At 41.4% G+C, this 15,119-nt stretch overlaps 1 protein-coding gene across 1 annotated transcript in view; it reads right to left on the reverse strand.

The window, feature by feature from the left end:
- EDIL3 (EGF like repeats and discoidin domains 3) overlaps positions 1–15,119 on the reverse strand; it is a 226,636-nt gene that overhangs the window by 117,673 nt on the left and 93,844 nt on the right. The window contains exon 3 of the mRNA XM_083576965.1: positions 6,477–6,506. Coding sequence (XP_083433091.1) covers positions 6,477–6,506 — 30 coding nt within the window. The remainder of the gene's footprint in view (positions 1–6,476; positions 6,507–15,119) is intronic.

Raw genomic sequence — 15,119 nt, forward strand, 5'->3', positions numbered from 1 at the left:
CACAACATCCTATCATTATTTCTTCTATGCTTAACTTCAAGAAATCTCTTGGTGCTGCTTCTTATAAACATTAACTGATAATGCCATACCAAAATCGGCTCCATAATGTTAGAGATTATAGGATTGCTAATAATGACAACAACAACATCCTGATATAGTTCATAAGGTAGTAAAGCTCAAACCAGAAATGACAGTTAACTGTTCCTCTTTTTCTCCCTCCCCCCTTTTATTACAAAAATTAAATTTATTTCACATGTGCTTGTGGTTTGTTTGTCAGGGACCCTGACTCTTCCCGATGTCTTCAAAATGTGCCATTGTTTATTTGTTTGTTTTGGCATTTCAGAGATGTTATTATCTTTTTCATTCTGTAGTTTTTAACATTCATAGTTTGTCATCTGTCTATTTTGTCTGATATGTTTATAAATTGCTTAGAGACTCTCTTGGCATTAAGCAGTATATAAATGTATGAAAAATAAATGTCTCCTTTTATTAGCCAATCTCGTTTGGTAATGCCTTCCCATTAAAATGTTTTAGTAAACGTAAAAAAGTTTTTTGTAAGAAAGGCAGAAGGCCAAGTTCTGTAAAAAGTTGGGAGCAGCCACCTTACTAAGGTTCTATAATAAATTGTCCCTCTGCTTGTTCAGATTATTTATTGATTTAGAGTATCTTAATCTTAAATTCGTCTGCTGACCTCAATGTTACGTATACACAGGTAAGCTTGCATGGGAATGCAGTGGTACTAGGCGATGATAAGGTATGGATGTGGGGTTGGTGGGCAGGAGATCCTATGATGAAGGAACTTCCACTTCCTAAGCCCCATGGATTGTTCCAGTCAAGGTGGAAAGCATTTGAGGGGTGGCCTTTTGGGGTTTTTGTTGTCTCTGCACCCCCATTTCCCTTAACACTGATGTCAATGGATGATGAAATCACTACTAAAAGTGGCTCCCTACGCTAGCTTCCCAGCAGAACAGTCACTGTTGCTTACCAGGAGTGGGAGGGGCAAGGCGGCAGGGAAGTTAGTGCAGTGCAAACGCACTGGCGGAGTCAATCCAGTGCTCCTGCCAGTGTGTTTGCACTGCATCAACCTCCTCACTGCCTTGTCCCTCTCCCTCTTGGTAAACAACAAACATCACAGGGAGCAAGCACAGCAGCTCTGCCCTACTCAGTGAGCCATTTCTGATTACTACACCAACTCCAGGGCTGGTATACTTTTCCATCTGTTGGTGGTGATGCTGGAGAAAATATATAGAGATATTCTATACTTAAAAGGTTGAAATGTGTGTGAGAAGGGCTGAGCAAGTGAAGGCTGGAACCATGAGAGAAGGAGGGCACATGTGTGCAGGAGCTATTGCTATAACTGCTAAGGACAAAGGAAGGAGGGAAAGATAAGAAAGTTGTGGTGCCTTGTGATTAAACCAATAGAAGCTAGTAAACAGAAGTGTGATATGTGGACATAATTGTCCCTTTGTTTCCCTTTGTTTGTAAGTGTATAAATGCTTGTGCTTTGGTCTTATTTGGTGTGCCACCTGTCCACTACGTAGTCGTTGAGGTTGTGCCACACTGACCTTGAAATGCCTAAATTAGCATCCTTTTTGACTGACAACTGGAGTCTAGATCTTATTGGCCAGCCAAGCTGAACCCACCAGGTATTCGGTATTGAATGCCAATATTTCCCCAACAGTGGAGAGGTGGTGGGGGAAGAAAGGACATCTATGACCTTCTGAAATCTGCCTTGGTATGCTCCCTTTCAAGCCCTACAGCTGGTGATACATCTGCACCTACAGAAGTTTCTGTAGGTGCACTGAGTTTTTTGCGGGGGTGTGCTAGTGGAGCTCCCCATTGCCAGTGGAGTGGCTTTTCCTAAATCCCCTTAGCTGGCTTTGGGCCAACTTTATGATTGTGGCCTTAATATTTAAACTGTTGTTTCAATTTTGTTCCTCAGTTTGAGAATTTTAAGGTGAGAAGTGAGTTGTAGATTTTATTTTTTTAAAATAAAGCATGGCCCGGAAAATAAAGTATACAAAAGTTGATCATCCCTGGCTTGTGGTATGCAAGTGGCTCTTATAAACCGATGGATGTTATACTAATTAAAATTTGCAAAGATGTTAGCTATCAATAAGCATTTAGTCTATGGCTCTGATTCACACACTTGAGGGAAGCAATCAAGAATTTTGGCGTTCACATCTCACTTTGGAGCAGCCTTTTACATCCATTACAAATTCTATTTTTCAAAATGCCATTTTCATTCAACAATTAAACTATTTCATTCTCCAAGCAATTATTATAGAAAGAGATTATCTGCTCTGTGGAAGCTGCAAAGGTTTTAAATGTCAATGCAATCTGGCAAATAAGTATCAAAACTACTATAGAAAAACATTTCAACCTCTAACTTTCAAAACAATAACATCTGGCCATATCTTAAAGCAAAAAAGAAATAGTAGTGATAAACATTTTCTAAAAATCCAAATATCTAAAATTATTCATGTCATTCTGCAGTATAAATTAACATTTTCCTAAAAATGGTCGCAATTTATGCAGAGCATTAGAAACCCTGCAGTAATTGCTTTGCAAAGAAAACATACAAATAGGATTTGATTACTAATTTAATGTTATCTTCATATAGTAACATTTCAACAAGACGTTTTAAAACATTGGTGCTAATGCCATGCCCAATGGATGCTTGCAAAGGATGCCTTTGAGAATCAACAGAAAAACATTTATGAATGCAATACAAAAACCACTGATTCTTTGCAACCTTCATTCATTTTGGTAAGCGGAACTTAGGGCTTGTTTATAGCTTACATTTCATGCTAATAATAAATGGAAACTCTTACTTGCGCTCCACCACCCAGCATCTCGACACTTAACAGCTATGTGTGTGGAGCCAATCACAAATCCATAAAGTTGTACTCAGAGCAATTGAGGATGAGTGCATGATGGATAGCATTATAACCTGACAAATTAATATAAATGAAATGAGCTTTTGGGAGATATTCTGAGAAGTATAGTGAGGAAATATTATTGTCATAACAGAAAATGTGATGTGCTGCAAATGCCTAGCTCAGTGTTGCTGAGTTAGTCCCCTTCCCTAGATGCAAATTGGGGGCTCTTCCAATTGACCAGGTGACATTCGTCCTGATTTGGTTTTGCAAATTTTGCATGGAGGTTCTATGATGTCTGCTGTTGACTGAACATTCATCCTGATTTCCCCCCACTGAGATTATGCATCATCATGTCAAGCAGTCCCACACTTCCCAGTGCATTTTCCTATCACTATCCTTACCGCAAAAACATTAACTTCTTAAGAAGTTAGTTTGTTGCACAAGAAAGCCAAATCCACCTTAATTATGCAATCTCCATTTGCTGGTATACGACTGAATCCCACCTGCAAAATAGTGACAGCCTGGAAGCAGCCAGGTCTTTACTTCTATGGTCACCAAATTGCTTCAGATACATATTGCCCTTGGTAGTGGTAGGCAGCTACAAGCTGTCACTTAATATTCCTTACGGAGCACAAGTACTCATCATGACATCACTCCAGGTCATTGTGGGAAAGTAGCCTCAACTCTTTAAATCTCCTGCAATGCCCCAGAGTAATGCTGCATTAGGTGCTCTGGATAATAGCGAAAAAATGGAAACAGTGTCATCTGACGCAATGGGTCCAGGGCAGATATTGGTGCCAGAGGTATTGGATGTTGATGCTGAGGCTGCCATTCCACAAACTGGAATGAACACCTGAACACACTAGTCACATGTAATGATAGGGCTATTACTGAGGTTGTTGTTGTTACTACTACTATTTCTGTTTCAGAAACCTTAAAGAAATGGAGGAAGGGGGAAGGGGGCAGAATTAGATCCCAAAGAAGGAGTGAATAACTTATTCTCATTACTAGTGCTGGATGAAGTGAGGCATCAGTGTTGTGATTGTGTTATTTCTTTCAGCTGATTGATGATTCATGACAAAAAAAGTCCAAAGTGACTTGCTGGGGGCGGGCGGGGGGGGGGAATCCAATGCTACTACTCATCACAACTACATATTTTAAAAGCAATGCAACAAATAAAAATATTCATCCACACTAATCTATTAAAGACTAGGGAGTGGAATTCAATGCAGTGCTAAGGCAGTCATTCCGTCAGTGCAAGCATTGCTGCTTGCTAGTTGGAAAGATCTCCCCTTTCCTGCTCACCACCCCCATGCAGTTTTTTGAAGTTTCTCCCAACTCTTCAGAGCAGACTGGGGGGTGGGGCACTGGGGAGGAGAGGGGGAAAGCTTCATTGCACTAGCAGGAGTCCTTGTGCCAGGTCAGTTGAATCCTGCCTAAAAATATGAAAACACCCTTTCCCTACTCTACACTTGGATGAACACAGAAATAGCCAAAAGCCACCCAAAGGCATAACACTATTAGTGCCCAAATGCCTGGGAGAATAAAAACGTTTTTGCCTGACACTGAAAAGGCGACAAAGTTGGTGCTTGGCAAACATCCCAGAGTTGAATTCTGCAGACAAGGGACAGAAATATCATAGCAGCATTTATTTCATTTTATTGTTTGGTAGTGCATTTTATTTATTTCATTTTATTGTTGGGTAGTGCATTTTATTGATGAACTCATATGGGATGTGGAGAAATTCCCATGTGTAATGTTTCACAAGATTACACTTACACTTGTATTACCAAAAGTAATCCAATGTTTCAGGTAGTGGTTCAGGCACTCAACAGGCACAATTCAAATAGATACATTCCTTTTTATTGATGTTTGAAAATGTAAATAGCTCCATTAAATCTTTTCCCTAGACCAGAGTACTAAGTTTTACAACATCCAAGGGTGGCACATAACAATTGTATGAAGTTTATTCTAAATGCACTGTGAATGGAATCTGCCTGGCCTTCTTATCAAGTTAAAAAACAACCATATTAAGAGAGTTCCCCTTCAAATCACATGCATGGTGTTTTCCGCAGCTGCAAAATAAATCTGCTAACACAAAAGCTGCTCCAATGTCACGCAGCTTACATGTCCTATAGAATAAACATTTCAGCACTTAAGTAATCAAATTGGTAACAAAGATGAAGCTTCTGGCAGATTTATCATCCTGCCATATTAGTTCTGTGGTAGTAAGAAATGCCCTTAAACTTTTGATGCCAGATGCTCTCATTGGGAGAGCAGCGGTTCATGGAAACAATCCCATTGTATATAATGGGATTACTCATGTGAGAAATTGCTTATGTAGCCTTATACTTATGAATGTGTTTACACATTCCAAAATAGGAGCACAGATGAAAGAAGCATATTTCAGTGTTTCATTGCAATTGATGATCTGACAATTTGTATTCATTTCTTTTTAATATGATGGAATGAGCACCTGTGTTTGTTTTTCGGCTGATGCCGATGGCCTATTAAGAAATTGGTGATTAATATTAACATTCTGAAAGAGTATTTTGAAAATTAGTTGGATCCAGAGAAAAGCTTCTGGAAGCAGGTTTGCAGAAATTGGCTTCCCCTCCCTGGGAAGTCAACATGATTCATACCCAATGGCATCTAGGTTTTTCTCTCTCTGACCAGCATATGAAAGGGTATGCATCCAGCTACAATTTTTTCTTCCAACCAACTTGTAAATAGTTTATGTATCCAGCCTTGTTCTCACCAGTGAAACCACAATAACAGTGTCAGAGATCAAACCTATTGCATTCTTTGGATGCCTGGTGCTATAAACTTATAGTAGGAAAAACCTATGGTAGAGGTCTACTGTACGGATGCATCATGTGGTCAGATAAAATGAGTCTGGTCCCTTCATATTGTAAGATTCTATTCAGTGCTCATATAAACACTATAGACTCCAAGTCACAAACACATTCATATTCCATTATGGTGGGTTTTCTTTCCAATGCACAGCCAGCATCAAGGCACCTGCATCCTACTGATGGATTTCAGACACTATTACAACCCCCCCCCCCCAGTCTTTAGCAGTGGTGAGAAGTTACTATACCAAACAATCATGTACAAATTGTTATTTGTCTCCTTTTTGTCCAAGTTTGGAACTACTATTCCTCCTCCTGGATTGTGATTTTCTCAGCACCCTCCATAATGACATGCAATCAGGAAAATAACTCTTCCATATCTACAAACATCACAATAAGACAACACCCCATGATGACAAGTAATTATTGCACAGAGAGGCAACCTTCCACATATATAAAAAGGCAAGATCCTTAGTGAATCTGAGCTGGGATAAAATCCCTTCCTGACCATTGAGGTGTGGCAATCAGGGTTAAAGTTTGCATTAGAACTCATCCAGTTTCAGCCCAATCTTATGTATGATTGCTTGGATATAAATTCAAGTGCATTCCATGAGACTGACTGGCAAGCAGGGAATATACTAGGATTGCAGCCTGAATTTCCTTATGAATAAAGCAGGTTTATGACTGAAGCAAATAACTTATTCCAGAATGGGTAAAATTGATTAAAATGTATGTTTCTCACCTGCTGATGTTGGTTCTTCTTCATCTAGCACTGTGAATAGAAGAAAGAAAAGAGATTAAAATTATAAATACACTGAAGAAACTCAAAGAATCTGAATGCACAGGACCCTATTTAAAAATATATTCTAACCTTTTAAATTTGTAATTAAAACAAAGGCGCAATGTGTAAGTTTTATATAAATGCATGCATTCACTGAAAAACCATTTTCAATGCTATTTTAAGTATATTTTGAAGTACAGGCAGTAGCAGTTGGTGGGGTGGGGTGCCAGAGCTCAGCAGACATGCTGGTTATTGGGTTACATCTGTCCAGGCTACACACCTCTCTTCTCAGTCCACATGCCTCACCCTTCCTTCAAAATTTGCACTCCTCTGAATTTTGAAATGTAGTTCTGCAGCCAAGTAATGTGTGCAAAAATGAATCTACCTGAGCAAAGTGTGCAGAAATATACCATATTTTTTGCACCATAACACTCACTTTCCCCCCCCCCCCTAGAAAGTAAGGGGAAATGTCTGTGCGTGTTATGGAGGAAATACCTACGGGTAGCATGCCTACGGATTTTCCTCCTTTAAAAACTACGTGAGTGTTATGGTCGGGTGCGTGTTATAGAGCGAAAAATACGGTATATTTATCTGTGACAATAACATACAAATTTTCTAGATTCAGGTAGGTAGCCGTGTTGGTTTGATGTAGTCGAAATATATATAAAAATAAAAATAAATTGTCCAGTAGCACCTTAAAGGTAAAGGTAAAGGTACCCCTGCCCGTACGGGCCAGTCTTGACAGACTCTAGGGTTGCGCGCCCATCTCACTTAAGAGGCCGGGGGCCAGCGCTGTCCGCAGACACTTCCGGGTCACGTGGCCAGCGTGACAAGCTGCATCTGGCGAGCCAGCACAGCACACGGAACGCCGTTTACCTTCCCGCTAGTAAGCGGTCCCTATTTATCTACTTGCACCCAAGGGTGCTTTCGAACTGCTAGGTTGGCAGGCGCTGGGACCGAAAGACGGGAGCTCACCCCACCGCGGGGGGTTCGAACCGCCGACCATGCAAGCCCTAGGCGCTGAGGCTTTTACCCACAGCGCCACCCGTGTCCCCCCAGTAGCACCTTAGAGACCAACTAAGTTTGTTCTTGGTATTTCATTGTATTAGGGGAAATTAGAGACCTCTGAATTCTGTGTGTCTGGAATGTACCTTAGTGTACAAGGGTAAGAGTCCTATTCCCATTTTTCCTTTGGCCCTTCTTGCCCCAGAAGGTTGCCCATGAGTGAATGTGGACCTTGGAATGAAAATGTTTTCTCACCCCCACTCTAAGGCACTATTTTGATGAACTGATGATGCACATTTGTTCACTGTCCAGCCTAGCATAAAACCCAACTACAATTAAGGAAGTCTGCCTCTGTTTCTTTCTGGCTTGGTTTTTGTGTGCTCTTCTCAAGGCTTTTCAAACACAACATTGCTAAGGCCAGACAACTTTCCTATACAATCTGAATTGCATTTGCTACATGTATATAATTCTTAGGCAGTTCAATTCACAGTTCTATATATTATTACACATGACAATTGTACTGGTCACTGGGGTTATTTCTAATTGCATGTCAGGGAAACATTCTTTCCTGGAAATATCAGAAAGAAACCATGAAGGGTGATGAAATTTTGTCTGGCCTGCTTTCAGGCTTCCAATCACTTTTGATCCAACTGTTTTCAAATGGTTGAGAGAGAAAGAGAGAAAACACCAGTGTGATTTGTGATTTGCTATTCAGACAAGCAGCTGAGTAACACACATCATCTACCAAACTGACCTCACACAATTACACTGTCCAGATAGCATATGGGTGAACTTTTATGTTATGGGAAGGCATAAGAATTCTGAAAATAAATAAGGATAATCAATAGTAGCTAGGCAACCAATGTTTAAAATAGCTTAAACCTGAGCCAATGAATGATGGAAACAGAAAGGTAAATCAAAATGGTCTCATTGCCCTTCTTTGCCCTTCCCTGTATAGGGAAGTTTTTAATATTCGATGTCTTACTGTGGTTTAGTGTGTTTGAAGTTGCCCGAAGTGGCTGGGGCAACCCAGTCAGATGGGTGACATATAAATAATAAATTGTCGTTGTTATTATTCTAAAGTTTACTACTTCATCTCAGTAATGGGATTGGTAAACTTGGCTAATGTTGGAAACCTCATGGACCCATATTTTCTCATCCTTTTTCTTCCTAGCTGAGTTAACAAAATCTAGTGTGTGTCCTGCCACACATATTAGGTCAATAACATATTGGGACAGGCCCAAATTATTGTCATGGCAGCCCTGAAGTCCAAAATACCTGTCAGCCTCATCATGGATATCAATATTCCCCAGGACCAACACCCTGTGAGTTTTCAGCACCACATCTGAGATTATCTTTTTCAGCTCTGGTAGGGAGACCACTGAGTGAGTACCGGTAGTTCACTTGCAGGAAACTAACTTAGGTCCACTACTTTCAGCTTTCAAAGGATGACTGTGTTTCAGTTTGCATACTATTTTAGAAAGTGGTGGTGTTAACTGTGTACAAAGATGTGAAGGTCACCTCTCAGACTTCATTCTGCCTTACAAGAATGTGTGACCATCCCTTCTGTTACAGAATATCTGTAGGAAGTCAAATGAGTGGTACTTTGCAAGAAATTGAATTCACACAAAAGAGAGGAAGGAGAAAAAGTCGTAAGACTGTCAGGATATTCCAAGATATAGCTCATCTAAAGGTGTTTTTTATATATAAATAGCTTGCAAACTCCTGTGTCTTTTACATTAAAAACCAGTGGCCAGATAAGGACCAAAAAACAACAGTGGTGTTTTCTATATAATGCCTGTGCAGTTTTTAATTCAGTATACGAGAGCTGTGAAGTCAATTAGGGTCTCTAACACATCCATATCTTTATTAAGTGCTAGCAGACCATAAAGGAAACTTTAGAATACTAATGAAATTATTCTCATTGAACTTATTGCCCCATTATGTTAAATAATTTCATAAGAATTTTTCATTTGTACAATAAATAAATTTTCTGATATGTGAGAGAAATGGGGATCAGCTTTTATTTAAAATCAATAATACACACTATAGTAGTTTTTAAAATATATATATTTGCATTATAAACTGACTAAAGCAAAAACCCAATATAGCTGCAGGTGGCAAATTGCCCTGTCTTATCTTGGAAGCATGCTTAAAATGATGTGCATTATTTTAATAGGGGTTTGGGAAGTAATTTTCATTAGTGGTTCACAGAAGTGCAATATTGACTAAAGGCATTCTCAGTATTTAGCTCTTCCATTAATACTTTGGAAGGAGATACAGCCATCATATAAGCAGATGAAGAACATATGTAACAAGCCCCATTCTGTGCCCAATAAGCTCTGTAGCCCATAGATTGCCCAGTATCTTCTCTGTGTGATATGTTCATGGGAAAAAGCTGTCCCATGAGCCCTTGCTGTAGAGGTAAGGGGAAAGCCTATATAAGGCTGCTTCCCTGGATCTCACAGCCATTTTCTTTGAGAGCTTCCCACTCACCCACCCTCGGGTTGGAGCCTTCACTGAGCAATTTTGGGTCATTGGTTGACAGGGCCGGAAAGGAATCCGCCCCCCCCCAATCTGATTGGAACTTGGTTGGGTTTTTTCACATTTCCCTCAGTGAAATAATGGCTTTCATTTGTATGAGGGCAGAAATGGCATTGGTCAAGATCAACATAGTACGCCCCCCCATAAGGGGCCTGAAGGGCGGATTGACCATGGCAAACCAAAGCGTGGGTTCGGTATCTGCCTGGTCCAAATCTGCACCCTGGTCCCCCAGTGAGACCTTGCTTGCTTGGCTTGTACCACGGCAAGGTTCAACACTGGCCGACTCCTGTGGTAGAAATCTGGACTGATCCAAACCCAGTGGAATGATGAACTGATCCTGGGACTCAATGCCATGCCAACCCTTGCCCTGCCTGTTGCTGTCAATAAAGATTTGGCCATATTTTATCCCATCACTGTTGTACAATCTGTTTTTTTTACTGCTCTCATGGGTGACATAATGCGCCTGCCTGGGCAAAGCAAAAACCAGAATGTGAATTACTCATTCACAAATGCCATCCTTACAGAAATTCCACGTTCTAACCTTAATCACTTCCCCAACAGTCAACATCAAGCTTCCCTAGAAAGGAAGCAAAGTGGATTTTGGAAGAACCATAGCACATGCTTTGCATGGAAAATGTGTCATGTTCAATCCCTGTAACTTCCAGGAAAAGCAAGGAAGACCTTCCTGTATGAAACAAGAGTTGAGAAAATAAGAACTATGGGGGGGACACCAAATTTTGTCCTTGCTCAGGGCATCATATTTTCAAAGTCCACCCCAGTCCCCAGCTATGAATAACTATATTCCCTGAAATTATTTAAATGCATGGTCAGGCAGGAGAGAGAAAATAGTCATGCACCCCCTATAACCTTCACCTGAAAAGTCTGTTCAAACTGGGATCTATTCATACCATCGCCTGAAATAAAAATCAATGGGATGATTGATTCTTAGTATATTACAGTAGTAATGGACACAGATGGGTTGCATATGTTTGATTTTACTAGATCTGTCAGCAGAGCTCAAGATAATATTGACTACCAAGCTTTGTCATTTTGTGTGCTGCATCTGCTTGACAGTGTGTCCTGCTGTTAATTTTTCTGGCCTCTCTTTTCAAACATTTTTTTAAAAGTATTAGAACCTATCGTTGATTGTTGCTGTGCTTCATATGTGATGTTGATACTCAGCTGCTCAAGCCTAGCATATTAAAAGAAGAGGTTGTGTGTTATCGTCTGTCTAGGATGTGGGTATACCTAATTTATAATAAAGGTAAAGGGATCCCTGACCATTAGGTCCAGTCGTGGATGACTCTGGGGTTGCGGCGCTCATCTCACTTTACTGGCTGAGGGAGGTGGCGTACAGCTTCCGGGTAATGTGGCCAGCATGACTAAGCCGCTTCTGGTGAACCAGAGCAGCACACGGAAATGACATTTACCTTCCCACCAGAGAGGTACCTATTTATCTACTTGCACTTCATGCTTTCGAACTGCTAGGTTGGCAGGAGCAGGGACCGAGCAACGGGAGCTCACCCCGTCATGGGGATTCGAACTGCCGACCTTCTGATCGACAAGCCCTAGGCTCTGTGGTTTAACCCACAGCGCCACCCACAACGTCTGAAATAAATAGGCTGAAATAAAACCTGAGTAAGAGCGGAGCCACAAATGTTGCTCAGAAGTCAATACATACATTGGGATGATGGACCACAACTTCCCCTGTTCATCTAATACTCAGAGCATGCTTCCTTGTCCAATATCCAACAAAAATGGACCAGTTGCTGGTGGTGACTGATGAGGAAGCTAGCAGGAATGGAACAGCACCCAGCTGGAGCTTCTGGGCATCTGGGTGTAAAAGAGCCACAGGGAGGCAGAGAAGCAAGAGATCTGGTGAGACAGAGCTTAGGAGAGCTAAGCAGATGCATGCAAGATTGGACAGAGCAGCCAAGACTTGTGACTCTCTGGTGAGTGGCTGCACTGGCAGCAATCTCTCCCTTGGGTCTACAAACCCAAGAAGAGTTTGGATTTGATGTCCCGCTTTACCACTACCCGAAGGAGTCTCAAAGCGGCTAACATTCTCCTTTCCCTTCCTCCCCCACAACAAACACTCTGTGAGGTGAGTGGGGCTGAGAGACTTCAGAGAAGTGTGACTAGCCCAAGGTCACCCAGCAACTGCATGTGGAGGAGCGGAGACACGAACCCGGTTCACCAGATTACGAGACTACCATAGTGTGATTCTGCTCTATGCAGAGAGAGAGGAGGTTTCCCTTACTGGCAGGACTTCGCAGGACCAGAGGCTTGTAGTATTTGCAACCACTAATTACCAGAGAGGAGGCATATAAAACAATATTTGGTTCATATAACAACAAAAAAAAAAGACATCGTGTACTCTTCTTCTCTTTTGCTGTAGAATATAAACAGAATCATTCTGGCCTTTTAATTATTTTTTTAAAAAATCATATCATAGAGGGAAGAAGATATTGAACACTGTGTAAACTATTGTTTATTCTTCCAATCAATAACAATCACCTCCCATGGTTCTTGAAATTTACTTCTGGAAGAGAGGTCATTGAACATTGATTTCATAAAAGGCATATTATTCATTATCAAAATGAGCCAGACATTATTTATCCATTTTTGTACTAAAGGAGATTTCTTTTTCTTCGATTTTTTAAATTGGAACTCTTATTGCAAACAATGCATTCTCCAGCAAGGACATGTGTTTTACAAGTACACAGATACAATCCAATGCCGCATCCACAAACCTGCTGGGACTGCATGCCTAGAGACCTTCTTTAAAAAGCTAAAATCAGATTTTTTTCCCAGATACTTGGTGGTTAAGAGGAAAACTTTGTATTCATTTCTTCCTCCTTGCCTGTGAGCTGATGGAAAGCCAAAGGTAAGCACACAGAAAGAGCCTGCTGGATCAGGCCAGTGGCCCACCTAGCCCACTGTTCTCACAGGGGCCAACCAGAAGCCTACATGCAGGTAGGTCAGTATCTCTTGACTAAGGTGGCATTTCCTGAAGTAACAACTCATTCTGACCTTTCCTTTTTACGTATTTTTATACCACCATTCAATAAAGGGTTATGAAATGTCTACAAGGATGTCACGAAAGAACAACAAACACACATAATGTCAGTAGCAGCCTGTGTGGTGAGGCAGAGTCGTAGAGCCATCAGCCTGACACAGTCATTGCTACAGCTTACCTGGATAGCAATGAGGTGAGGCAGGAATGAGGTCAGAGCTGTGTGGACAATTCAGTGCTCCCCACTGGTTTGCCCATGCAGCCTCAACCTTGCTGCCATTCTGCTCTGGCTTTGTGGGGCTGCACCAGCCACTACTGCATTTTGTATCTTTAGTTAGCAGATTCCTGCTGGCCCAGTGGGATGTATATACTATTATGTCCGTATAGTTAAAGCCATGGTTTTCCCAGTAGTGATGTATGGAAGTGAGAGAGCTGGACCATAAAGAAGGCTGATTGCTGAAGAATGGATGATTTTGAATTATGGTGCTGGAGGAGACTCTTGAGAGTCCCATGGACTGCAAGAAGATCAAACCTGTCCATTCTTAAGGAAATCAGCCCTGAGTGCTCACTGGAAGGACAGATCCTGAAGCTGAGGCTCCAATACTTTGGCCACCTCATGAGAAGAGAAGACTCCCTGGAAAAGACCCTGATGTTGGGAAAGATTGAGGGCAAAAGGAGAAGGGGACGACAGAGGATGAGATGGTTGGACAGTGTTCTCTAAGCTGCAAACATGAGTTTGACCAAACTGCGGGAGGCAGTGAAAGACAGGAGTGTCTGGCGTACTCTGGTCCATGGGGTCACAAAGAGTCGGACACGACTAAACGACTAAAGAACAACAAATGTCTAAAGCAGCGGTGGAAAAGCTTTAGCCCTTTTTGATTTGCTGAACTACAACTTCTATCACCTCTAGCCATTGACCAGACTTACTGGGATACATGGTAGCTGTAGTTCAGCAACAACTGGAGAGCCAAAGGTACCCCAGCCCTGGTGTAAGGGGACCATCTTCTCCCACATGAATGCACTAGCTGATCAAGACCTTTCTCAGATGGCATGTGCAGGATGCCATGCCTTCTTTGGGCAGGTAGGTGGCTATCAGAGATATTTTGTGCATACGGTGGTACCCAAATTATGGAACTCTGATGCCATATCTGTTCCTGTTTGTCAGGAAAATTTGTCCTCCTGTCCTATGCTGTTAATGGTACATAAGATCTACTGCAGTGCAATCCTACAAACATCAACTCAAAAGTAAGTCCTGTTGAGTTTTGGTGGCCTTACTCCCAGAAAACTGGGCCTAGGATTGCATACTTAATTGTTGTTGTCACGTTGGGGTTTTTTGTATGTGTATCTTTTTTTGTAACTTGTTGCTATTTTATGTCATTTGGCTAGAATTGTTTACATTGTATTTTAGTATTATTGTATTGTTACATTATAAGCTTCTTGTGAAAAGTACAGTAGAAATTTAATCAAGCAAGTAAACAATCAAATAATAAGTGAATACATTACAGCCTTTACATGTATCTTCCCTGGAGTAATTTTTCCTATGTCAGGCTACAAGCCTATACAGTGGTAGCTCGGGTTACGAACTTAATTCGTTCTGGAGGTCCATTTTTAACCCGAAACCGCTCTTAACCTGAGGTATGCTTTCACTAATGGGGCCTCCTGCTGCTGCTGTGCCACCAGCGCATGATTTCCGTTCTCATCCTGGGGCAAAGTTCTCAACCCAAGGTACTACTTCCGGGTTAGCAGAGTTTGTAACCGGAAGTGTTTGTAACTCGAGGTACCACAGTACGCAGTTACTGAATCCATTGCACTCAGCCAAGAAATGTGTAAACCCTCTAGGGACAGATTGTAAGTCAGGTGTAGTGCAAATTCTTTGCATGCAGAAGGTATTGTGTTCAATCTTTGGCATCTCCAGTTATAAGGATGAGTTAGCAAATGATGGGAAAGCCATCTGTCTGAGCCTCTAATAGTCTCTTGTTGGAAGCTGCCCAGAGTGGCTGGGGAAACCCAGCCAGATGGGTGGGGTATAAATAAATAAA

This window comes from Podarcis filfolensis (genome assembly GCF_964270895.1).
Source record: "Podarcis filfolensis genome assembly, chromosome: 11".
In the NCBI taxonomy this organism is placed as follows: domain Eukaryota; kingdom Metazoa; phylum Chordata; class Lepidosauria; order Squamata; family Lacertidae; genus Podarcis; species Podarcis filfolensis.